General features: G+C 39.0%; 1 protein-coding gene across 5 annotated transcripts in view; it reads left to right on the top strand.

Annotated features, from left to right (window-relative positions):
* Positions 1-27,696, top strand: part of ano3 (anoctamin 3) — a 120,762-nt gene that overhangs the window by 64,467 nt on the left and 28,599 nt on the right. For 4 of the 5 annotated variants that reach the window (XM_051884541.1, XM_051884542.1, XM_051884543.1 and 1 more), the window contains 7 exons: positions 4,502-4,557; positions 4,666-4,787; positions 6,863-6,997; positions 7,986-8,082; positions 13,636-13,696; positions 25,206-25,288; positions 25,463-25,489. In XM_051884541.1, the coding sequence (XP_051740501.1) occupies positions 4,502-4,557; positions 4,666-4,787; positions 6,863-6,997; positions 7,986-8,082; positions 13,636-13,696; positions 25,206-25,288; positions 25,463-25,489 (581 nt within the window). The remainder of the gene's footprint in view (positions 1-4,501; positions 4,558-4,665; positions 4,788-6,862; positions 6,998-7,985; positions 8,083-13,635; positions 13,697-25,205; positions 25,289-25,462; positions 25,490-27,696) is intronic. The other variant, XM_051884545.1, reaches the window with a different exon arrangement.

The following is a 27,696-nucleotide window of genomic DNA, read 5'->3' as shown; positions in this document are numbered from 1 at the left end:
TGCAGGGACAGGACGACTGGTTGCAATCGAGGGAAAGATGAATGCGGCCAAGTACAGGGATATCCTGGACGAAAACCTTTTCCAGAGTGCTCAGGACCTCAGACTAGGCCGAAGGTTTACCTTCCAACAAGACAATGACCCTAAGCACACAGCTAAAATAATGAAGGAGTGGCTTCACAACAACTCCGTGACTGTTCTTGAATGGCCCAGCCAGAGCCCTGACTTAAACCCAATTGAGCATCTCTGGAGACACCTTAAAATGGCTGTCCACCAACGTTTACCATCCAACCTGACAGAACGGGAGAGGATCTGCAAGGAGGAATGGCAGAGGATCCCCAAATCCAGGTGTGGAAAACTTGTTGCATCTTTCCCAAAAAGACTCATGGCTGTATTAGATCAAAAGGGTGCTTCTACTAAATACTGAGCAAAGGGTCTGAATACTTAGGACCATGTGATATTTCAGTTTTTCTTTTTTAATAAATCAGTCAATATGGGGTGCTGTGTGTACATTAATGAGGAAAATGATTTCAGCAAATGGCTGCAATATAACAAAGAGTGAAAAATTTAAGGGGGTCTGAATACTTTCCGTACCCACTGTACGTAACCTGAGACATTCCCTTTCGAAAGGGAACTCGCTCTGCGTTTGAAATGCTATGGGGAACGATATACCCACGCCGCCATGCTTAAGGAGAGTGCATGCCAAATAATATGGCTGACAAATGTCAAGCAGTTTCGAAGGAAACGCTTAGCAACTCACCCTCAGGTCACACCAGGCTGTCAGTGACAGCATTCCCTATGGCCAACAGCCCAGGCTGAGCCTAAAGAGGCCTTTTGTAGAAAGTCTACTAAGGCCGCTCAAGGCATCTGGGACCAATTTTTCCGAGAAAAAGTGGTCCCTTAAAGGGAATGTGGCCAGGGAACCAAAAGGAGCCCTGGCCAGTCACTAGAGGAGAACGAAGTCACCCCCCAATGCCACCAGGGAGGCCGACCTGGTCTGATGTAGGACAAACTTAGTCTTGGCCAACCCTGTCTGAATACAGAATCTCCAAAAACGCATTCTTAGAAGAGAGCAGGTAAGAGCGACTGCAAGAAGGGCAGTAAGCAACTCAAACCCACGCGTAGAGACGGGCATCCTGGAGAGCAGAACTCAGCTGAGTGCTATGAACCCTCGTATTGAGGGGAGTATAATCCGCTCATCCTAGGATCTACTCAGCGCTTGATAATTTGCACTGAGGAAGCTGTGCGCTAGAGAACCCTGATAGAGGGAAGCACAAACCAGCCTGGGGCTGATCCTCAATGGGAGGCCTCATGGAAGCCTTCACCTAATGATCAGCTTAGGGAGCTAAGCACTATTACACAGACAACCCTAGCAGGGAAGTACAAAGCTCGACCTAACAGGTAGACAATACTGTGGGTCACGTGTAACGTTCCCCATAGCGTTTCAAACGCAGAGCGAGTTCCCTTTCGAAAGGGAGCTATTTCAACAGCGTGTCTATCTTCCTATAACAGGAGATTTGAATAATCACATAATAAATATGATATTATTTTCTTATTATTAAAATAAATATGAATTTATTCGTATTGTTCCAAGCATAGCCTGTGCATTTTATTTACAGCAGACAATCATGCGACCACGTGAGCAGCGCGTTCTCGGGTTCGTAGGATCACTAAACTTGCTCCTCCATCATGAATAAATCGCCATCTGAACGCATGAGCTTTATCACTGAGGTGCCATGCAAATTTATTTTTACAGACGTTCACCTGAGAAACAATTACTGTCCAAATAGGGCTCTAGATACCTATTTTCCAGAGACAAAATTTGATCCCTTAAAGGGTTTGTTCACCCAAAAATGAAAATTCTGTCGTTAATTACTCACCCTCATGTCGTTCCAAACCCGTAAGACCTTTGTTCATCTTCGGAACACAAATTAAGATATTTTTGATAAAATCCAATGTCTCAGTGAGGCCTCCATTGCCAGCAAGATAATTAACACTTTCAGATGCCCAGAAAGTTACTAAAGACATCGTTAAAACAGTCGACATGACTGCAGTGGTTCAACCTTAATGTTATGAAGCGATGAGAATACTACAAAATAATGACTTTATTCAACAACATCTAGTGATTGGCGATTTCAAAACACTGCTTCATGAAGCTTTGAAGCTTTGCAAATCTTTTGTTGCGAATCAGTGGTTCGGAGCGTGTATCAAACTACCAAAGTCACGCCCCCCAGTGGTGTACCATTGAAATTTCGAAACACTTATGAAGTAATGAAGCCTTGTTTACTGAAATCACATGACTTTGGCAGTTTGATACATGCTCCGAACCACTGATTCAAAACAAAATATTCGTAAAGCTTCAAAGCTTCATGAAGCAGTGTTTTGAAATCGCCCATTACTAGATATTGTTGAATAAAGTCATTATTTTTTATTTTATTTTTTTGGTGCACAAAAAATATTCTTGTCGCTTCATAACATTAAGGTTGAACCACTGTGGTCACATGAACTGTTTTAAATATGTCTTTAGTAGCTTTCTGGGTATCGAAAGTGTTGATTATCTCGCTGGTAATGGAGGCCTCACTGAGCCTTCGGATTTTATCAAAAATATCTTAATTTGTGTTCCGAAGATGAGCAAAGGTCTCAAGGGTGTGGAATGACATGAGAGTGAGTAATTAATGACAGAATTTTCATTTTTGGGTGAACTAACTCTTCAAACCACAAAACTCAATCTCACAAATGTTGATATTCAGATAAAATAAAAAAAAAAGCATAGTCATTCATCTAAAGTTTTGACTTGAGATTTTGTTCCTGTGCCTCTATGGAGAAAAAAAGATGTTGCCCTGTGGGGCATTTTACCTCATCTTACTATACAGTGGGTACGGAAAGTATTCAGACCCCCTTAAATTTTTCACTCTTTGTTATATTGCAGCCATTTGCTAAAATCATTTAAGTTCATTTTTTTCCTCATTAATGTACACACAGCACCCCATATTGACAGAAAAACAGAATTGTTGACATTTTTGCAGATTTATTAAAAAAGAAAAACTGAAATATCACATGGTCCTAAGTATTCAGACCCTTTGCTCAGTATTTAGTAGAAGCACCCTTTTGATCTAATACAGCCATGAGTCTTTTTGGGAAAGATACAACAAGTTTTTCACACCTGGACTTGGGGATCCTCTGCCATTCCTCCTTGTAGATCCTCTCCAGTTCTGTCAGGTTGGATGGTAAACGTTGGTGGACAGCCATTTTTAGGTCTCTCCAGAGATGCTCAATTGGGTTTAATTCAGGGCTCTGGCTGGGCCATTCAAGAACAGTCACAGAGTTGTTGTGAAGCCGTTATTTTAACTGTGTGCTTAGGGTCATTGTCTTGTTGGAAGGTAAACCTTCGGCCCAGTCTGAGGTCCTGAGCACTCTGGAGAAGGTTTTCGTCCAGGATATCCCTGTACTTGGCGGACGGCCAGCTCTAGGAAGGGTTCAGGTCGTCCCAAACGTCTTTCATTTAAGGATTATGGAGGCCACTGTGCTCTTAGGAACCTTAAGTGCAGCAGAAATTTTTTTGTAACCTTGGCCAGATCTGTGCCTTGCCACAATTCTGTCTCTGAGCTCTTCAGGCAGTTCCTTTGACCTCATGATTCTCATTTGCTCTGACATGCACTGTGAGCTGTAAGGTCTTATATAGACAGGTGTGTGGCTTTCCTAATCAAGTCCAATCAGTATAATCAAACACAGCTGGACTCAAATGAAGGTGTAGAACCATCTCAAGGATGATCAGAAGAAATGGACAGCACCTGAGTTAAATATATGAGTATCACAGCAAAGGGTCTGAATACTTAGGACCATGTGATATTTCAGTTTTTCTTTTTTAATAAATCTGCAAAAATGTCAACAATTCTGTGTTTTTCTGTCAATATGGGGTGTTGTGTGTACATTAATGAGGAAAAAAAATGAACTTAAATGATTTTAGCAAATGGCTGCAATATAACAAAGAGTGAAAAATTTAAGGGGGTCTGAATACTTTCCGTACCCACTGTATATACAGTATATGACCTTTATATTTAGTGCATAAATAAATAACATGGCTCGTAAAAAGACTGGTAAAATTCACTAGTTGCTGTGGCTGATGGGTGAAAAGTTAATTTCCCAACCTTACCGTAACATTTGTCTGTGTGTAAAAGTTTAGAAGTCGAAACATCTCATGCTGTATCTTTTCAGTTTTGTTGAGTATTTCCTTTTTTTTTTTTTTTTTTTTTTTTTTTTTTTGCTGACTGTGATGTTACTCAATGTTTTACGTGAAATTACACATTGTGTATATGAAGGTTGCTAGACTTTTTACATCTCTATTTTATTTCTGCAAATCCTTAAATTGCGTTCTTGCAATATACAATCATCAAACAATCAGACATTAGAACTGTCATTCTAGGCACTAAGATGCAAAATAGATGCCAAGATTGAAGACAAATAAATTCATGCTTGTTTTTTTCTGTTTCTATCTGTTTTTTAGGCATTAATCGATTGCTTGGCAACGGCACATATGAGGCAGCGTTTCCTCCACATGAGGTAAAATGAGTTAAATTTATTACCAGTCACAATGCAGTTTTTATCTTTATTTTCTTACTGTTGAAGTTTTCTTAGGTGATATAGAAATCTTTGATATTGACTTTCTAGGGAAGTTATAAAAGCAGACATCCAATTAAAACCCATGGGGCTCAAAACCACAGACACCTTTTGTACGAAAGATGGGCACGCTGGGGGATCTGGTACAAATACCAGCCTTTAGACCTCATACGGTAAGAAACTCACGACAAACTATAAATTGTCTGGACACTTTTGGACACATACACATAAACATACATCTGTTAAAATAAGGCACAGTGTACTGTATTAATTTGACAGAATTTTCCATATTTATTTTTTTACAGGTGTTTTACTCGTATTTTGAATTTTGAACTTCATTGCGTTGTGTTTTAGGGTTAATGGAAATGTCCGTAAAATTACTGGATAATGTCTTGGTAATTTTCTGGCAGTACATTACATTTTTTTTTTTTTTTTTTTGCAGTGTATTTACTATGCTGTCTAAACAAATGAATCACTTTTTATTTTTAATGAATTTGGAAAAGAAAATGATTTTTTTGGGGGGCATATCCAAAATAAATACATTTATTTATTTAGTCTGAAAAACACATTTTTACTGAATAAATAAATTCTAATATAAATAAAATAAAATGTATTTTGCACAAATGAATAAATAAGGACACATTTGGACACTGATATATATTCATATTCATGTTTATATGCTAAAAAGTGGGCACCCATATCAAGCACTGATGTAGATAAACCAGATATTTACTATGATATCTGAACAAATTGATACAATTTCTTTTAATCAGTTTGGAAAACAAATATGAATTGAACTGCACTGTGAATATAGCCAGAAGATACTGCCAAAGTTTTTGAGTCTTCACAACAGCTTACAGTTTGTTTGTTTTTTGTTTGTTTGGGGCTTTTTCAAAATGTCTTTGTTTCTGAAAGATTCTTGGTGACTCAGAATGGCAGTGAAATCCTGAACAGAAATATTTGTGGTCTGAAGACAGCTTTAATCTCAATAACTCATTCATATGTGCACTGTGTTGGTGCGGCTGACCGCAACTTTCTAGTGTAAATCACAGCTGTAGTCAAATACAGTGAGAGAAAATGTAATCAGGTTCATAACAAACATATACTGAAGCTGGATTAGAGCGCTCTCCTTTTAAAATGGAGACAGAAAAATAATTGTGATGGTGCTGCTAGCTTCTCATCAGTTTGAGAGTAAGGTCACCCTCCATTTGAGCAATTATTTAACCACCCTGACCTGGTATGTTTTAAGTGAATTACGTGTCCTTGTTTTTAGTCACCTTGAGTCTTCTGTATTAATCCATGTATTTAACCAGTGCCCTCTGGTGGCTATCATAGTCACTCCAGCTGACAGGCATGACACTGGGTCAATAATGTTTTTTTTTTTGTTTTGTTTTGTTTTTTTTGCGCTTTAATCTATTAAATTATTTAAAAAAACACTTTTAAAATGCAATTCATACATACAATGACTTGAATAAAGTTTGCAAATCAATGTCATAAGTAGCTACTTGGCTATTCACTATCCATGAGCCCACATGGCCAAATTGACATCTGCAGAACAGAACATCTGATTCAAAGGAAGAACAAGTTTTTACATTTTGATTAGAGTATGAAGACAAACATTTTCCCCTTTGGATTAACATGTCATGCACTGATGAATATTTTGCTGTAAGATCAGATATAAACATTCACATTGGTCAAGGTGGTCTAACCATCCTAAGATAGTAATGAAGAAAAATGTGTAATTAAAAGGCAATGTAAAAGGAAATTCTTTAAAGAATCTAAGTGATTTTGGTGTACCCAATGTGCAGGAAGTGATTTTGTTGTTGTGTGTCTTATTCTAGGTGTAAAGAAATAAGTTATTTCTTTTTACTTGATAGTTATACCACTTGACATTTTAGAGTTATTAGGTCAAAATAAAAAAGTTCATATAAAAGTATTACGTTTAATATTACATTTAATATTACGTCGTCAATATTAAGTTCATATAAAAGTGTTATTAAAGTTTTTCAAAAACATATGGAACCAATATGAATACAAAGATTTCTGTATATTTCTATAGATATTTTGAACAAGCTGAATAACATCGGTCAATGCATTATGAACTAACACTGAACAGCAGTATATTTGTATTTTAATGTTAATCAAGATTAATAAATGTTGTGAAAATGTACTGAACCCTAATAAATGTTTCTTATTGATGTTTCTTGTTTGTTCTTTTTTGTCATTTATTGGCCTGTCTGTCTCATAGGCGGTACTTCGGAGAGAAGATCGGGCTGTATTTTGCTTGGTTAGGCTGGTATACAGGTATGCTGATCCCTGCTGCTCTAGTCGGCCTCTTTGTCTTCCTCTATGGGCTTTTCACCATGGACTCCAGCCAAGTAAGGTTGGTCCTTGCTGGTGTTTTCAGTTATTTCAAAATGACCCCCAGTATTCCTGGACCTGGTCCCATCAGTCTATATGTCAAAAGATTAAAGGGTTAGTTCACCCAAAAATGAAAATAATGTCATTTATTACTCACCCTCATGCCGTTCCACACCAGTAAGACCTTCGTTAATCTTCAGAACGCAAATTAAGATATTTTTGTTGAAATCCGATGGCTCAGTGAGGCCTGCATAGCCAGCAATGACATTTCCTCTCTCAAGATCCATTAATGTACTAAAAACATATTTAAATCAGTTCATTTGAGTACAGTGGTTCAATATTAATATTATAAAGTGACAAGAATATTTTTGGTGTGCCAAAAAAACAAAATAACGACTTATATAGTGATGGCCAATTTCAAAACATTGCTTCATGAAGCTTCGGACCGTTATGAATCTTTTGTGTCGAATCAGCGGTTCGGAGCGCCAAAGTCACGTGATTTCAGCAGTTTGGCGCTTTGACACGCGATCCGAATCATGATTCGACACGCTGATTCATAACGCTCCAAAGCTTCATGAAGCAGTGTTTTAAAATCAGCCATCACTATATAAGTCGTTATTTTGTTTTTTTGGCCCACCAAAAATATTCTCGTCGCTTTATAATATTAATATTGAACCACTGTACTCACATGAACTGATTTAAATATGTTTTTAGTACATTAATGGATCTTGAGAGAGGAAATGTCATTGCTGGCTATGCAGGCCTCACTGAGCCATCGGATTTCAACAAAAATATCTTAATTTGCGTTCCGAAGATAAACGAAGGTCTTATGGGTGTGGAACGGCGTGAGGGTGAGTAATAAATGACATTATTTTCATTTTTGGGTGAACTAACCCTTTAACATCACCTGCAATGATGCCAATTTCGTTCACCAGTAATAAATGTTTCCCTACAATTTCTTCGCAATAAACCACAGATTCATGAGTGTTTGATTTTTTGTTTTGTTTCAGTAAAGAGATCTGTGAGGCTAACACCACTGTCATGTGCCCCATGTGTGAAGGCAACTGTAGCTCTTGGACACTAAGTGACAGCTGTGTCTATGCAAAGGTATCGTACATCCACTTTCTACTGGCATAAACCATAGTTTTTTATATACTAATTAGTTATGTATGAAAAATTGATAAATATCAAACTTTTAATGACATATCAACACACCATTAAATTGAAAAAGATATTTGACCGTTAATGCAGAAGGTACTATGGCACATTACTATGTATTGATGCTTATGTACACTATTTTTAAAAAGTCTGTAAAAATAGGGCCAATGTACTGTATTAATATGAAGGAATCATCTGTATTGAGTTTTCACCTGTGTTTTAGCCGTATTTTGTGTTTTAGGGTTAAAGGAATCTCTGTAAATGATCACACTTTATATTAGGTGACTTTAACTACTATGTACTTGCATAAAAAAGGTATGATGTACTTATCATGTTTAATGCTATATTGCAAAGCACTTGTGCTGCTATTGAGGTGGGATACGGGTAAGGTTAGGTACAGGATAGGCTTAAGTGTGGGTTAAGGTGTAAAGGAAGGGTCAAGTGTAATTATAGATGTAGTTACAGAATTGAGTTACAGGTGTAATTACATGCAGGTATTTTTTAAATGTAAGTACAATGTAAAAACATGTACACATAAGTGCATAGTATCAAAAGATTAATTTAAGTAGTAGTACATACAGTAGTAGTTAAAGACACAACTCTTTCCCTGACGGAATTTTCAAGCTTTCGTGTTTTCACTGTTATATGGTAGGGGGCACTGTTACACATCTTCTAAAAGAGTACAGAAAGTCCGGATCAAAACACAGGCAAAAAAGAAGCAGAAACAAGTTATAAAAGCATTGCTTATGCACATTGTAGTCTTTGACAAAAATGCAATATTCTCAGCTTTTTGTTCAAAATGTTGCTCATTTAATGACCCTGTGAACTTAACAGATAATGTCCTGGCAGAAAATTTGACAGATCTTTCAGTTTGGGGTAAAATATAAGCCAATCAAATGGCCCTTGTCCCACCTTGATTTTGTTCCCAATAAATTCACTTTGATGACCTAATATCAGGAAAATGTTGCTGCACAGTTTTCTCTTAACTATTAAAAAAGAAAAACAATTACAATTAACAATTAAAACAATTACATAAACAATTTTTAACAATTTAAAAAAAGTCAATAGAATAAGTTTTACAACAGTTGATAACAAATGTTCTAATGAAGAAGAAGTTAATGGAAATGCAACAATAACTGGACTTTTCTTCAGTAGATGTGTCTTTGATTCAATTTGCTCGAGCCAATTTGCATCTTGGCGTCCTTCCCTGTAATAAGTTCATGATGCAATACTGTGGGAACAGTCAAGAAAACCAAGACAAACAACATGAAAGTCAAAGAAAACACATCTTGGTTGTGTGGTGATATTTTATATACTGTATATTTCCTGTAGACATCTTTATGTGAATACAGTTTATTTGCATTTCCATCTACTCTTTCAGTGTACTGACATAGTGTATAACAGTTTATATAACAGTAACAACTTTGTTTTCAGAATATCTGTTTTTGTTCTAGCCTCATTAGGAAAGCCTGTATTGCCTGATGTCAAAGATATTCATAAGTTTTGAATTAGTGTTTAGTCCTGGATTTTCAACATGCAAATCAAACACAGATTCTTCAAGCTCTGAAGCTAGTACCGAAAGTAGATTTTGTGTCATGGGAAGATGGTAGTGATCTGGCCTGGGAGAGGCTAATATTTGAATAAAATAAACATAAAAATTGGTTCTTGCCCTGAGCAAAGTTTTATTGCTTGCCTTGAAGATTGCTCTTTCATAGCTCAGGAGACAATGTTAAAACAATGTTGACATGGTTCTTTCTTGGCAACCCACTACTGTCATGGGCCTGAATTTGGGCCAGCGATAACAAGCTACTGTCCTTACACCTTTCAGCAATTCTTTACCATTGGTCCATCCCACACCAGTGAAACAATTTTGTCACATAGTGGCAAAATCTTCAATTCTGAGGATGATTTGCACAACCTGCCATTGATTTCTCAGCTTAGAGAGGATTTAATGCCTGCCTACAACTGCTCTGCTTTCAAAAACATCTGTTACGGTTCTTCAAACTCGCTTCAAAATTCACTCAACAGGAGTTCTGTTATAAAAATCTCCATTCAAGTTCTGCCATTCCTCCCATATCCAAAAGGATTAAATGTCAACGTACTCTTTCCACGCACATTGTTAAAAAGTGTAAATTTACAGCTAAATGATCTGTATTTTTTTTTTCTCCAGAATTTTCTCTTTTTTATTATACAATGAAATACCTGTTCTTTTACATATATTTGCTGTATTTTAAAGTTACACTATTAAATTTACAGGTGATTACTTATATTTTGGTATTACATCAGTCATACAAAATTTCAGTCAATTTTAGGAATTTTTGTAAGGTTATATGCAAATAGTAGGCTATTAGTACATATAGTAGATGTACTGTATTTTAATTATTTTAATTCTGTTTGTATAGAAATTTTAGATGAGTTTGCACCCTTAAAATATAAGGAACCAAAAACTCAGTCACAGCCATGGATGAAAAATGAAATCCGTACTTCTAGGCAAATATGCAGAAAAGGGCCGAGTAAAAATGGAAGAAGGATAGGCAGCAAGTTTCCTTTGAAAATTTGCCATGGATTCTATAAAAATTTCTGTGCATCCATCTGATCCTGTCCCTCCTCAGCTGTTGTATCTTTTAACACTATTCAGTTTCTTTTTAATACTAGCTTAATCAGTGGAAATGTTCATGCTTGTTTTAAACATACATGCAGTTCAGTCAGGACCACTTTGGCAATGAAACATATTTATTGTTATTAATATACAATATTTGGTTTTGCGGTATGGTTCTGTATGGTGGTTCAGCTTTACAATAATAATAATTAGCTGGGCCTGTAATAACCCCCCGGAACCATCAGCATAACATTGAAACAATTACTGTACAAATAATGCAATGAAGATATAAATGGAGATGGTGAATGAGAAGACGTTTGAGGGTTGCTTGGAAAGCTTATCTTAATGCAGTGATCTGAAACAGAGAGAGAAGAAAAACAACAAACAGCCAAAGTGCAGAACATACAATGAAAATATAATAGGAATAGCCTACTGATGTCATGGAGGGTGGGAGGGAGGGTTGGTTGCGAGCTGGCTAAGCTGGAAGTGCGTAATAGTGCCACGTATATATACGCGTACCTTGATAGGAGAATCATTGTGATTGGAGAGATTGAACAGATGATAGTCAGCTGATGCTGAGCTATGCCTACGTGGCCTGCCTGAATTAATGCTTGCGCTAGATTAATGCAGCCACTTCTTAAGAAACCTAATTTAGATTGCACAAGTCTTAAGTAATTATCGACCTATATCAAAATTACCTTTTTTATTTTGTTTTTACGAAAATGTTAAAGAAGGTTGTTTTATCACAACTTGTTTCATACTTAGATGTGAATGCTGTAATAGATATGTCAGGTTTTAGGTACAGAATCTGCCCTCTTAATGTTTTTAATGATATTTTATTGGCAATTGATTCTGGGAAGGTAGTTATCCTTATTTTACTCGATCTCACAGCTGCCTTTGATACTATTGATTATGGCATTTTATTGCAGTGTTTGGAAGGTGTTAGTACTAAGGGTACTGCCATAGATTGGTTTAAATCACATTTAAAGGATAGGTCATTCTCAGTTTGCATTGGAGATTTATGCTCCACATCAGTTGAATTGCAAAGTGGTGTGCCGCAGGGGTCGATACTTGGACCTATTTTATTTTCATTGTATATGGGCCATTTAGGCTCAATTTTTCATAAATACAGCCTTATGTATCATCTATATGCAGATGATACCCAGTTATATATTCCAAAAGATCCAAAAGGCTCTCAATCTTTTGAAAGTAAATTACTGTGGATTATTAAAAAATAACTTTATAAAACCCTAAATTTACAGTTTAACCTGAATGTTAGTTGTTTTCTATGTAATTTGACATTATCAGTTTTTCCATGGTTTAATAAGCAATTATCAACATTAATATACTGTAATTTAATTTTTTTTTTTACAGTTTTTGCATGTAATTTTGTGAAATGGTTATTTGCTGTAATTTAACGGAATCTGTCTGGAAACTCTGCTGCGAGACTTTTTACCTTTTTTTTTTTTTTTTTTTTTTTTTTTTTTACAGTGCAGGTTAAATAAACGATTATTTGAGCTGTACATAAAACCTCTTGCCAAGCCCTCAGATGCTTCTCACGACTTACAGCTCAAATCTCCTCTGCCAAAATCTCCACCTCCTCAAAAAACAAATCTCCCGTTGGGAAGTCAGAGCAACAGATCAGTCTTGCTTTCTACTTTATAGTCATATCAATGGAGAGCTGGCACATGCCACTCAAGTTCTCTACATCTTACTACTGGAGTTTTTGGTGACCACCAGCTCTTTCTTCTGTCTTACTTCCCGCCCTTCCCGAATTAAGTTCATAACATAAGTTCGGAAGGAACCTAGCCTAATGCTGCCAATCATGTTTCAAGGGTATATAACAGGGGTGTCCAAACCTGTTCCTGGAGGGCCATTGTCCTGCAGAGTCTGGCTCCAACTTGCCTCAACACACCTGCCTGGAAGTTTCTACGCTGAAATTTTTTTTTTATTCATCCAGTTAAAAAAAGCTAGCTAGGATTCCATCGCCGATGCTGACAGACATAACAATGTTGAGCCGGCATTGCGCGTTCTCTCTTTGACCAGACGCGCACCACATTAACGGTGCATGTCCACTGGCGTGGAGCAGAGCAAGCATTTTTAATTCATTCCAATGAATTAAAGTCTGTGGCCTTTAACGACTTTGTTAGCGCCCTACTCCCATGCCTGCTATCAGCAGTTTGAGCCCCGCTCAGAGGGAGGAACTGATTACAATGATGCTGTGACCCGGGTAGGATTGAGGTTTCGAGGGCTGAGTGTAATACAGGCTAGCTGGTATGAGATAGCTGTGAAGCCAAACCTCAATGTCCTGGACTCAAGAGGCACATTAGTGACTGATGCAAGACACTGTGGTCTTTAGCTTCCTTGTTAGTGTGCACAAGCGGAACCAGTGACACAAAATGGCATCTATTGTAGTGACAACCTGTGTTCATTCTTTTCAGTATTAAAAATCCAACTCGATCTCAGAAGAATGCGTATTTATTTTACGAAATTTCAATTTTGTACAAATTTGTATGATGTGATTTGTAGGAAAAAGTATGATTTGTAACCATCAGTGAGGCATGAGCTACAGTAGTCGTACGAAAACATACTAATGAAATTGTACAAAATAATACGAAAAAATAGTAAAACAAAATATGTAAAATAGTTACAAATTGTCATGAGACTGTGTTATAAAAATTTGATTTGACAAATCAGAAAGAACCTCTGAATTGTTGCTAGTGCAAATTAAACCTTTTGAGATTACTTTGTCCTGTTGCTCATAGATTAATGGACGTGAATCTAAAGAATCATTATTTGTTCATATGCTTTTCTATTCCATTCTTTCCTTGATATATGCTTTAGTTTGCTGTTATTTCCTAGTTATACATTCTAAAATATATTGCCTTTTTTGTGCCTACCAGGTGACCCATCTTTTTGATAATGGAGGCACGGTGTTCTTTGCTATCTTCATGGCAATATGGGGTGAGTCTGAATCTTTTTAATTTTATCATTTCTCTTTTCACCAGCAGAAAGACAGACAAGTCAGCGTGTGGTTTGAAGTACAAATTAAGCAGTTATAAAAAAGGCTTCCTTCAGCATGCAGAATAAGAATCTATAGCAGTCTTTGGTCTGCTGTAATAGGAATGACTCAAAAGCCCAAGAGAAGCAGCTGTAATCAATTACCGCTTTGTCCAACATTGCAACAAATTATCCTATCATGTCACAGTAGACCTCACTTACAGCCCATACATTTAAATATTTCAATACTGCTTGAGCTTTAGTTTACCCCTCTGAACACAAGCAGCGATAAATAGGTAAGTGTTAAAGTATCCCTGGTGGCGATCACAGGTGAGTTAGTGCTTGATAATTGTGGCCACATTATTAAGTGTAATAGACTGGCTAAAGCCAATGAAACACTTCCCAGGAGTGAAATAAAAGTAGAGTAATCTGAATAGACATGGTGGATTTACTGGGCTTTGGAAATTTTCTTCAAATGTGACATTAAAAAACGGTAGTTTTACTAACATTAACTAGTTCTGAAGTGTTTTATATGATATATTCCAGAAGGCGTGAAAATTAAATAGTATAGCTACAGTACATGCGTTTGCATTAACATATTTTGAATTCTTTGTGTTTGCTTCGTCTGTGCAGGATTTTTCAGGTGCAGAACTGTAGGTGACGTGTGGGATCTAAACAAAGCAGCATATTAGTCACAGCCTTATTTTTATCTGCTGGAAAATGGCTATAAAAACAATAAATCATGACACATATGCCACTAACGCTATCACAGTTAGGGTAACTGCAATAAAGCTTGAAAACATGAAATTATAGGCTACTAATTACAGTAAACTCCTTAATTCATCAAAAGTAATTGTAAACAGTGAACAAAAAGATGTAAATGGGGATCCTATTACTCAAATTGCTAATTTGCTTTTAAAACTAATTCATGGAATTCATGAACTGCTCAAAAGATTGACTTTAGTGAGGATGAAGAAGGGTTGTTCTAAAACAACAAAACCACAATTCCATTGTCGAGAGAAACCAGGATAAATTTCTCTCTTAGGGTGCTTTCACACTTTGTTCGATTGCCTAGTTCGATTGCCACACTTGGGAAAGCGCCCTTAGACATTTCAGAGACAAAAGCAGTGACCATTCATTAACACTTCAGAAATGCCCCGTCAGTGTTTTAGAAGCTTGGAACAGAACAATGTGTGTTCAAAATAGATATGGAAAAAAAAAAATGCTAGAATTAAAATACAAAATAAATATAGGCCATGAACACAGATGTTCAGTCGCATTTATTTACAGGAATGTATGCCCTAAGTGATCTTTCTATGGCTCTCTTTAATAGTTGATTCTAGTTGATTCTAATTGGTCAAACACTGCAATTAATATTTTCACTTGCTGTTGGCCAAACTGTAGGCTATATTTGATCATTGTCTATGGCAACAAAACAGTGCTACCTTCATGTCTTTCAAATCGCTCAAATGGTCTCTTTAATCCATACAAACTCATGCTAGAATATCTCATTGGCACTATCTTTTTACTCAAAATGTTTGTTACGTATGTAACCCTGTTTCCCTGAGAAGGGGAATGAGATGGAGTTGACGCTATGGGGAACACCTTCACCGTGAGCGGTGTCTGAATACATGAAACGAAAACGCCAATTTATTGACCAATGGCAGTCCATGGCATCACAAGCGGAGCGCCTGTGAGTATACAAGGGTGCCTGCAGGACACGTCATCAACTCTTTTGTCTGAAGGAGATGTGCAGGCAAACTTCATGCATGGCAACAAGACGCAACGTTTCGTCCCCCTTCTCAGGACCATGGTTACATGCGTAACCTAGATCACTAGGCCATGCTGAGGGGACGCCTGTCTGACTATGCTGTGGATATGCACAAACAGAGTGGGCATAATATAGATTGTTTCTACAGATCACAGAGCGTGTCAGCCCCCAGGGCACTAATTGTGACTCATAGACTGCTTAGTGGAGCCAGTCCTTAAGCCCAATGTTTTTCTCTAATAGCAGGAAAAGGTATCCAAGCTTATATGCTCTATTGCAAGGGAAGTCACAGCCTTTACAACCTTCCTTTCTCTCTTGCAGGGCAGGCAAAAAGCTTTAAAGGCCTCAAGAGCAAAAGCTCTAAAGCCCAAAGTATACTTCGGCCGTCCGCGTTCATGCACCATCTGCATGATGTAATTTTTGTCATCCGGAGGGCTCGCGGACATCCGCACACCCAAATGCAGCCCAAATTTCGAGACAGCATGGACGATGTGCGTGCAACAGCGGGACAGGACAGTCCACTAGGTGGCAATACGCACAGTACTGAGCACAGTATGCAGTCGTCGAAGAAGAGTGTGGAAAGAGCGTTTCAAAAACAACATGCTTGAAACAAGGAGGAAAACACGACAATGAATGGCAAACTTGACGAGCGTTTGTGCAAAGAGATCAGAAAGTACATAGCATATCCTTCTCCATCGTTTTTGATTCTTGTTTTCTTGGTGTATCTTCTGAACTATGTTGCAATGGTGGGTGCACTACTTTTCTTCTCCGATCCAGCCCAGCAAATGTCCCGTTGATGACACGACTCAGTGCTGCCCTCCGATGTCTGGTAGAGTATAGAAAAAAAATTGTACTGCGCATGTCAAACTCGGTCATCCGCACGCATCTGTGGTTGAGTATACTTTGAAAGATGCGCGGACACGACTGAGAGATAAGCGTGAGATGCGTCCGGGCGCGGAAAGTCAAGTATACCTGGGCCTTAATAAAGTGCGAGATATGTCAATACTTTGACAAAGTCCTTAGGTAATAGCTCATCAAAAGGATTAATTCAACTATATCCTTTGCCAGGTGCTAAAAACCCACAGTAATTAGCCCTTCAGGCTCCTTCGATGTTGCCATTGCTCCAAGGGGAAGCCTACATCCCTACTTCTGCCCATAAATGGGAGGAAAATGAAAGCAGTACATAATGCAGTGTGCCAAGTGACTCTCATCACCCAGGCTTTAACCCCAAGGGAATCACAGGGGAGCTCAAGCCCTGCTTAAAGACACCAATATCATTGGGTGAGAGCAGCTCATACCCTGTCTAGAGTAAACGTACTCTACTCAAAACCCACTATAGAAAGTGATTAATCTTTAGTAGAGCACCCATCCAAAGGGGAGCGATACCCCTACTTTAAAACTTAACAATAGTTGGGGAGAGAGGTAAACGAAGTAGAGGGAGTATTGTAAGTACCCATCGTAATTCCGTCCATCTGCTTCTACCCTAAGGGGTACTTAAGTATTACAGAGAATTTCAGCATTACAGACTCTAACATTCAGAGTTTAGCCACTCTTCCACTTCTCACCGCATTCTGAAAAGTAGTTATACCTTGGCAAAGCAGCTAAAGAGTGAAGGGGTCACATCATCCCACAGCAGCCACTCCTTCAGTAAGCTGCTGCCTCAGCAGTTTATTGCTAACACCTCCAGAATATGGAGGTAGAGCAGCAGAAATTGAGGGGTTCGCATCATCTAACCACGACCAGCCCTTCTAAAATGGATGTCTCTCAGCAGTTTCACCAGCTGAGCTGGAAGAAGCTCAGACTAAAAGTGAAGGGGTCGCTTCATCTTAACGCGACCACTTCTTCAATAAGCTGCTGCCTCAGCAGTTCACCTCTAAAACCTCCAGACAAACTAGAGGGAGGGCAACTGAAGCTGAAGGTGTTGCATCATCTCGCCATGACCACTCCTCCAATAAGCTGCTCCTACTCCTGCCTCAGCAGTTCACTGCTAACACCTCTGGTCAAAACAGGAGGAGGGCAAACCAAAATCAACTCACCATGACCAATAACTATGCTGGAAACTAAAGAGGGCATTGTGTTCCATCGTTATTTTAGTTCACACAACCATGCCCTCATATAGAGGTTGTAAGCACCATACACCACTTTCCATCTTTTAGACGGATTCCATTGTGTGCAGGGCCCCACAGGCCTGACTTGTCGCTGCATATGCCTTACCATGTCAAGCGAAAATACTTTTTAAACAAAGTTGATTATTTGTTGCTTTTAGACAAACTGAATGAAACCAGAAACCATGATTTTCAGTTAGACCAACATAAAAATGCACTTTAAATAACTGACAGGGTCTTTTCACTTTTTTCAGCGTACGACTTAACTGAGAGAGCAAAGGCATAATGACTCTGAGGTCAGGACTTCAACGCACCTCTTAACATAATCAAGTCATGCTTTGACCTTCACATAAATCACTACAGATAGCGTTACATAAGAGCATGAAATTTGCACAGTTACCAATTAAAAAAACAAAAAAAACAATTATATGTTGTAAATGATGAAAAAAATTAAGCCAATCCATATATGCATTAGGAACAGTTCAATGAAGGTGATAATACCTGCAGAAAGCTTAGAATTTTTCCATTTATCTCACTGGATATTGCTCGGCTAATGGATGAATTTATTTTCTACTTGTGAAATTGATTTTACTATGTTATTCTTCCCATTGAAGAGACCTTATTAAACAATGTTTATGAAAAATACAAGACAAATTGTGCCCCATAGTGATTTGATACAAGACGCATCATCTGTAAATACAGCATGATCCTGTATTTTATGGGACAGGTAGCAACCAAAAAGTTGAATTTGGTGCTTTGCTTCACAGAGTTTACCACTTTGGCTAGTGCTGACGGAAGTCATGTTCCCCCGGTTTCGCAGACAAGGCTTAAGCTAGTCCCAGACTAAAATGCATGTTTGAGCTGTTTTAACTGAAAGCAACTTGCACTGACATATCTTAAAATATGTGACAATATGTCTGTGAAACCGGGCCATAATTGTATTATTAGAAAACGGGGACCATACTGTTCCTGATAGAGAGACCCAGAAGGATCTGCAAGTCGAATTCCTGAAAGCTGAAATGTGAAGACAGCTTTCAGGATGAAAACTGTGTTTTAAAAATTAAACATTGTCTCTCTTCTTGGTCTCTCTCTCTGTCTGTCTCTTCCCTTCCAACTCATTTGCTTTAAACAAAAGTGGGTCATACAGTGCGACGTGAACTCAGAGCACAGATGGTTTTGTTCTTTTTTTACAGTTAAAGTTAACCTGAAAATCTCACAGAACTTATCTTATTTTTACCTTGATTTTAGTATTTCTTTTTAGTGCTTAAATCAGTTCCTATGATACTGTGATACTGGCTAGCTGAGTACATTCTGTAAGCTAGATTGAATCTGAATATCTACTAGTGAGATTAAAAAAATTATAACATGAATAATTCTAACCCAAAATTCTGATTGCTTATTGAAATGCTGATGAACACATATCTCTGATAACATGTTCTAAAGTCATGCACCAAGACAATGTTTGTTTATTTGTTTGTTTGTTTTTTGGTCACAATTGTGGGGTTATTCTGATGCAACTTCATGAAATCAATCAGGTGTGTGGAAAAGACAAAAGTACTTTTGATCTGAACACAAAAACAAAACCAGCAACTATTGTGGAGTGGAGAAATCGATTTGTAAAACTAGAAAAAAATCTATCCTTTATTTTGCCATGTTTACATGTTTTGGCACACAGGCCTTCATCAGAGCTAAAAGATTGCAAATGGGGAAAACTCATTTGAATACAGACAAAGACAAGACTTAAACTTGCACTCAGCCAGTAAGAGAGTTGGAACCCTTGTGTTCTGTTCGAGTCATTTTTGTCCCGGATGAACCCAATTAAATACAATGAAAAACGTCTCAGGTTACGCATGTAACCATGGTTCCCTGAGAGGGGAATGAAACACTATGTCCCAGCTCACGAATTGGGGAACGCCTTCAGCGCGACTGCATCTGAAACACATGTACAATAAGTCCAATCTTGATTGGTGCTGCCTAACCGCTGTGCTGGTGTAAGGCGGAAACTATAAAGCCAAGCAGGCAACACAACAGCCTCAGCTTTTGATAGGCTGAAGTGAGCCTTATCCAGGCATGCAGGAAATATGGCAAGAGGACGCAGTGTCTCGTTACCCTCTCAGGGAACCATGGTTACATGCATAACCCAAGACATTCCCTTTGCGCTGTGTCCCTGCTGACGCTTTGGGGAACAAAATACCCAATTCGCCATGCTGACAAATGACAGGCATTCACTGGTGTGAAGCTGTCCCAGCACAACTCAGGACAGAAGAACTTGTGACCCCTGGGATGACCGGAAGGTCCAGGCTATAAAATCTTACAAATGTGTGTGGGGAGTACAATCCCGCTGCATCACAGACTTCCTGCAGGGATGCCCCCGACAACAACGCTCTGGAGAAAGCAACGCTTCTACTGGAATGAGCCCTGACTTGAAGAGGTAAAGGCAGGCCACGCACCTCATAATCCATAGAAATAGCTTCTACAATCCACAATTGTCTGTTTAGAAGCCAGGCACCCCCTCTTAGGGGGCCCGAAGCAGACCAGTAACTGGTCAATCTTTCTCCACTGTGAGGTCTTACGCATATAGACCTCAAGAGCTCTGACAGGGCAAAGTAAATGCAGCTTCTTCTGTTCCACCGTCACATGAGGAGGAGGATGGAAGGCCTGAAGGACTGTTGCTGGGCCACATTAGTGGGTACCCTAGGTACATAACCTGGCCTTGGGTGGAGAATAACTTTTACCCTGCCCAAGGCAAACTCAATGCAGGAGGAGGCAACTGACAGGGCCTGCAGATCTCCTACTCTTTTAAGTGATGTAATTGCCAACAGAAACGCCATCTTTAGAGCAATACACTTAATTGTTGTTGATTCCAAAGACTTGAAGTTTGCCAAGGACAACACTTCCTAAGTGATGGCTAGATCCTAGGACTGGACTCTAACCTGAGCCGTAGGCCTCATCCTCAATGTACCACAAAGGAAACAAGACTCCAGATGGTGCTTCCCCAAAGATCCACCACCCTCAGGTGCATGGAAAACTGAAATGGTTGCCACATAAACTTTAAGTGTAGATGGGGAAAGACCGGAAGAAAAACGGTCTTGCTGAAACTCCAGCACTAAAGCCACTGGGCAGTTAACTGGGTCCACATTGTGCTCTCTGCACCATAAAGTAAATACTCTCCATTTTAAAATATCAATATTTTAAATAGTTTCTTGGTGGAGGGAGCTTTAGAATTGAGAATGGTCTCTACCACCTCGGTGGAGAGACCTGCATTTAGGATCTGATCCCAATCATAGGCCAGACCCAAAGTTTCCACATCTCTGGCAGGGGGTGAAATATTGTGCCCCCGGTTTGTGATAGAAGGACCCTCCTGACTGGAATGCCCCAAGGGAGACCGCCTAGGAGGGCTGACAGGTCCGAAAACCATACTCGGGCCGGCCAGAATGAGGCTACCAGAAGAAGCTGCACCAGTCCTGGCGTACATTTTCTAGAACTCCCGGGAGCAGAGCGACTGGGGGGAAAAACATACAGATGTAGCCTCGGGCACGTCTGTACCATAGCATCCAGCCCCAGAGGAGCTGGATGTATGAGGCAGAACCACAGCGGACAGTGAGTCATCTCTCGAAATGCAAACAGATCCGCATCCCCTTGTCCAAACTTCCTCCAAATTAACTCCACTGTCTTGGGGTGGAGTCTCCATTCCCTGGGCCTCAGCCCCTGCCTTGACAGTAAATCTGCTCCCAAATTCAGGTGCCGAGGAATATACAGTGCTCTAAGAGATAACAGTCTTCTTCTTCTAGGACCACAAGAGACCTCAGACCCCCTTGATGGTTGATATAAGAGACCACCAACGTATTGTCCGTCCTTACTAGAACATGATGGCCTCTGAGCTCTGGAAGGAAATGCTGTAAGGCTAATATTACTGCTAACATCTCTAGGCAATTTACGTGCCGTGAAAGATGATGTTCCTTACAGAGGCCCTGGGCTGAGCGGCCCTCCATGACCACTCTCCAGCCCGTGAGGGATGCATCTGTTGACAAAGTCTTTCGATGACAGAATGCCCCTAGGGCTAGACCAAGGGACAAGATCCAGGTCTCATGGTCTCATGTATAGCAGGCCAAAAGGTATTAGGTTGGACGCTGCTGCCAAGAGCTCTAACAGTCTCTGAAACACAGTGTCAACACAGTTTCACAGTGTTCAGATGGTCTAGCTTGATTCTTGATACTTCAAGATACTTTCCATTCTTGAAGAGAATGGACTTCCTGTTCCATCACCTGAGCCTGCTCTGAGCCAACTGTCGTGATCAGTACCCCATTGAATCTGGGTGGCTGACACCCACTGAGACACATTTGGTACAACTCTCCAAGCTGCCAGAAAGTCTACTGGGGGAATCAGCCTCTCGAGGCTGATCTCGGGTATATTTGTATTTAAAACTTCGGTCCCCTGAAGTGAATGAACGACTGAACTGATATTTCTACAGGCCTCTTTGGGGAGGATGAACCATTTAATTGGAAACCATCATGTCCTGAAGTGCCGTGGGCAGCAGGGTTAACAAATCTATTTCCTGAAGGCTCCGTGGAGGAGTGAGTGTAATTCACTCTCTCACGGGAAGGGGCGCCCTCAGAGGCCTGCAAGTCAGGACCTCTTTCCCAAAGCCTTTTCTAGATTATTTTTTATTATGTCCTGATACGATATGATAAAACCATAGAATTTAAAAGTGTATATTTTCTTTTTCACATGAATGTAACTACATTTAAATAATTTAAATAATTTTAGGGCGTGGGTCCCAGACCTCTGGCTCAAGTCAAGTCAAGTCAAGTCACCTTTATTTATACAGTATAGCACTTTATACAATACAGATTGTTTCAAAGCAGCTTTACATTGAGAACAGGAAAATTATGCATTTCGGCTGTTGTTCAGCTAAAGTCAGTTCAGTGTTGATTTAGTTCCGTTGTAAAGATCATCAATTATTAAATTAGTTCATTTCATCTATAAAGCAGTTCTGCAAAAAATTGTCATCGCCAGCTCAGTACCGTTCTCATACAAAAACGTCAGTACAGTCAGATCAATAATATTGTTGAATATTAAGTGTCACCAATTAAGCAAGCCAAAAGCAACAGTGGCAAGGAACCCAAACTCCATCAGGTAATAGAATGGAGAGAAAAACCTTGAGAGAAACCAGGCTCAATCGGGGCGCCCCTTCTGGCCAATGAACGAACACTGTGTCATTATGATTCAGGCTGCATCACAAGTCCAAATTCAGATCGGGATCGGTAGCATTTAAATATTCATCCAGTTCCTTTTGCTAGATCAGATTCATCACTTCAGTATGGAGCCGAGGCTGGCAATAGGGTCTGTGCGGAGGACCTGCTAGTTCTTGTGGTCTCTGCTGAGGATCTTTGCTGAGGGCTGTCATGTCGACAAGGCCTTCACAGGGGATTGTCTAGTAGATATGGTCTCTGCTGACTTGATATTCAACAATGTTTTATATCTGCCTGCATTGACTCCATTCTATGCAAATTGAAGTGAGCTGGATGATGACATCACTGTTTTCTCCAGAGCTGCTGTATAGATAAATGGAACTAAATTAATAAATTAATTCTAGTGAGAAGCCTAGCCGCTGCATTTTGGACCAGCTGGAGTTTGTTTATTAAGCGTGCAGGGCAACCACCCAGTAGATCATTACAATAATCTAGCCTTGAGGTCATGAACCCATGAACTAACTTTTCTGCATTTGTCATTGAGAGCATATGTTGTAATTTAGATATATTTTTAAGATTGAAAAATGTGGTTTTACAGATGCTAGAAATGTGGCTTTCAAATGAAAGATTGATATCAAAGAGCACACCCAGGTTCCTAACTGTCAACGAAGACTTGACAGATCAGCCATCAAGTGTTAAACAGTATTCTAGGTATTCATGCAGAAGTTTTTGGTCCAATATTAGAATAAGTATAAGATAAGTATAATTTGAACCATGCCAATGCAATTCCACTAATGTCAACGTAATTTACGATATTGTGGTCTCTAGTATCAAATGCAACACTAAGATCCAGTATCGCTAAAAGAGAGATACAACCATGATCAGATGATAAAAACAAATCATTTGTAACTCTAATGAGAGCAGTTTCAGTACTATGATATGGTCGAAGTCCTGACTGGAAATCCTCACAGATACCATTTCTTTCTATAAAGGAACACAGTTGTGATAGGGTGACCAACCCTCCCGCATTTTGCGGGACAGTCCCGAAATTGGGAGCTTTGTCCTGTGTCAGTTGCATGGTTATAATTTTCTTGTGAATAGTCATTACAGCTGTGCGGTTTGGAAATGTCTGTTGAAGTTGAAGCGTTATTTCTCATTAATTTAGCCACTGTATCAAATAAATACCTAGGGTTGTGTTTATTCTCTTCTAAGAGAGTCAAAAAGTAAGCAGATCTAGCAGTTTTTAACTGCGCTCCATTTTTCAGCTGCTCTTAAGGTTGCTCTTAAGGGACCCAGTGTGCTTTTCATACCACAGCATCAGATTTAATCTTCTTTAAACACAAAGCAGCAACCATGTCTAAAGTGCTAGAAAAGAGTCAATAGTTTCTGTTGCAACATCAAGTTCTTCTAAGCTATCTGGTATGAAACTGATCAGAAAGATTATTTATAAAACAATCTTTAGTGATAGTTCTACCATATTTTAACAGGAGGTTTGTTTTGCAGCCTTGGCTAAATGTAGTATACACGAGACTAGATAATGATCTGAGATTTTATCGCTCTGCTGCAGAATTTCAGTGGCATCAACATCGATTCCACATGACAATATTAGATTTTTTTTTTTTTTTTTTTGATAAAGTCTGTATGGTGCCCTGGTGGCCTGTATACAGTAGCCAGTACAAATGTCAAACGGGATTTATCACTTACACTAGATAACGTTACATAAAGCACCATCACTTCAAAAGAATTATACTTAAAACTAGACCTGAGTAATACTGGAAATATTACTATAAACCACTGCTTTAAAAGTTATATGAATCAAATGTGAACCAAATGTGGACTTTGTATGTGTATTGATTTTTTAAAAGGTTTTTATATTTCTTTTTTGAAGTTAGACAGAGATGTTCAGAGAGGCAAACAAGAATTAAGCAACTACATCAGCCATGTAAAAATTTTCACATGAAAACTTTCACATGCACTTTCATGTATAGTTGACACCTAAAAAATACATCATGATGTAACATACATCAACAACATATTTTTCAAACCTTGTGACACAAATACAGTAGGATTGAATAGGCTATACATTTTGACAGTTAAACAAACTTCCTCGAGAGTTGATGTCTTTGACAGTAATTTACCTGAAAAAAAATAAATCACCATAGAAGAAGATTATGCAAATGCCCACAACAGTACCCCTTTCAACAATGAAAATTACAATCTTAATGATGGCTGAAATTGAGTTTGCATAGTTGAAGCACTTATGTTCATGTATGTACTTTGAGTATATTTGGACCTAAGAGGAGCTTCCCTTACTTTAATAACAGTGACTAATGCCTTTGAATAGAACTGTCCTGTATTTCAAAGCTCTTTATGTTCATATCTTACCGCTTCTTTCTGTACCATCTCAGCCACGGTATTCCTTGAGTTCTGGAAGAGGAGAAGAGCGGAGTTAACCTACGACTGGGATTTGATTGACTGGGAGGAGGAGGAGGTGAGCCTGCCTTCCTGTTTAAATAGACTTTCAGCTGAGATTGTGATGCTTTATGTTATTACTTCTTTAGAAATAATATACTCGTTTGAGACCTGTTAAAATGACCATTAAGTTCATAAACAACTATATCTGGTGTGTGGCCAATCTATGTGCTGTTTGTTGTATTTCCTATAGTGTAAATCCCCTGTCATGGTGTGTTCTGTGAGTGTGCCTCCTACTGTATCATGTTGTGTTGTGCATGCTTAGCTCCCAATGGGAATATGACTCAAGGGTGTTCACACTGACAAAATGTCTGGTTTAACTTTTAACATGCAAATGAGCAGTGACATGATTCGGCATCAACCAACGGGAGTAAACGTCTCCTGTGAGATACTGTAGTTGTGTCAGCAAGATGGAAGAGAAGTTATTTTTGCTGCAACCCAGACTCATTGGAAAAATGTGTAAATGATATTATGTTGCTTCTTGCAAATTTTGTGAAACTGTCAAAATGAAATGTCCAGTCAGTGATGCTAAAATTGTGTTCATTTTTATCTGAAACAGATAAACATGAATCTGGGAATGTTTTATTACTCTGGTTGCTATCACAGCAGTTCGGAAATGAAATGTGTGGTGAATGGCACTAAAAGGTCAGTCGCATTTGATAATAACTAAACCCTACATTTCTACTTACCGAGTGTTGTGACTGGCCTTTTTTGGGACTCATAGTGCTCCAGGTGATTTTACTGCGTTAGAAAAGCTGTATATATGGATGTGGTTATAATGCAAATGTCAATATTTATTAGTTCAGAGATCATGCAGTATTGTTTTAAGGTCATAACATAGTATTGTGTAAGCAACCACGTCAAAATCTATATTAATCAATAATCTGCCCTATAATCATAATTTGTGTGAAAAGGAATAAATGTTGTTGATTCGACTCATGTTCATTTCAGATGAAAACTGCATATGTATAGTTACGTTTTTGGAGTTTTGCAAAAATGCAGGTAGAGGCACATTTCTCCAATGAGCCTATGTTGTTCCCTTTCGTGGGAACTGTCGACGCTGCGTATAACGCATTGGGAACCTTCTGCGTGATAACGTCATTGAAGCACTCATGTATCTAACCAATCGCGTAGCGAGACGTCAGAGGCGGGTGACGTCACGGACCAGGAAACTATAAAGCATACCCGGATGCAGAGATCGCTAGCTTCTGTTGTCTTCAGAAAGCGCTCTGTGTTATCGTGTGTCTTATTTGGTGTTGTTTGTCTTATTACATAAACAAGTCACAATCTCTTCGTCTGAGGACAAGAGTATCTCACACCAATCCATATATTTATATATAAAAAAGACACGTATTATGGCGAAAAACAGCAGTGCCGTCTCCCAGGTGGAAGCACGCTCTGCGGTTTCTTCCCCCGGATTGAGGCACCGGTATTTCACATGTCCAGCTCTGAGGAGGTGGATATTGTGATATCGATCTGAGGACTCGCCACCTCACACACAAATCAATAGTGAACAGCAGTTTGAATCGCGTTTCCCCCTGTGCTACACTATAAAGCGAGTGGGGATACACGTGGTTTATGTGTTGTTTGCTGGGAGTGGAGCATGCACGTCAGCTCACGACTGACAGTGAGCAGTGTTCATTCATAAAAATGTCCCGAAGAGAAGCATGCACTAGCGGGAGTTTTTTAGCTCCACTCCTGTTGGCTTTATTCTCGAGGGAATAAAAGTCTAACGCAAGGCTCGGATCTTGCGCTTGCCGAGGCAGCGCGTGGATTGAGTTTTCATTAAAGAATATATAGCTCGGATCTCGCGTTGCAGAGGCAGCGCGTAGATTAAGTCTGCAAGAGAGAATATACGGCTCGGGTCTCGTGTTTGCCGAGGCTGCGCATAGATCACGTGTCCGTAATTTTATATATACAGGTGCTGGTCATATAATTAGAATATCATCAAAAAGTTGATTTATTTCACTAATTCCATTCAAAAAGTGAAACTTGTATATTATATTCATTCATTACACACAGACTGATATATTTCAAATGTTTATTTCTTTTAATTTTGATGATTATAACTGACAACTAAGGAAAATCCCAAATTTAGTATCTCAGAAAATTAGAATATTACTAATGACCAATACAAAGAAAGTATTTTTAGAAATCTTGGCCAACTGAAAAGTATGAACATGAAAAGTATGAGCATGTACAGCACTCATTACTTAGTTGGGGCTCCTTTTGCCTGAATTACTGCAGCAATGCGGCGTGGCATGGAGTCGATCAGTCTGTGGCACTGCTCAGGTGTTATTAGAGCCCAGGTTGCTCTGATAGTGGCCTTCAGCTCTTCTGCATTGCTGGGTCTGGCATATCGCATCTTCCTCTTCACAATACCCCATAGATTTTCTATGGGGTTAAGGTCAGGTGAGTTTGCTGGCC

The sequence above is a fragment of the Ctenopharyngodon idella genome, chromosome 24, assembly GCF_019924925.1.
Source record: "Ctenopharyngodon idella isolate HZGC_01 chromosome 24, HZGC01, whole genome shotgun sequence".
Lineage (NCBI taxonomy): Eukaryota > Metazoa > Chordata > Actinopteri > Cypriniformes > Xenocyprididae > Ctenopharyngodon > Ctenopharyngodon idella.
This window is presented reverse-complemented; position numbering and strand designations above follow the sequence as displayed.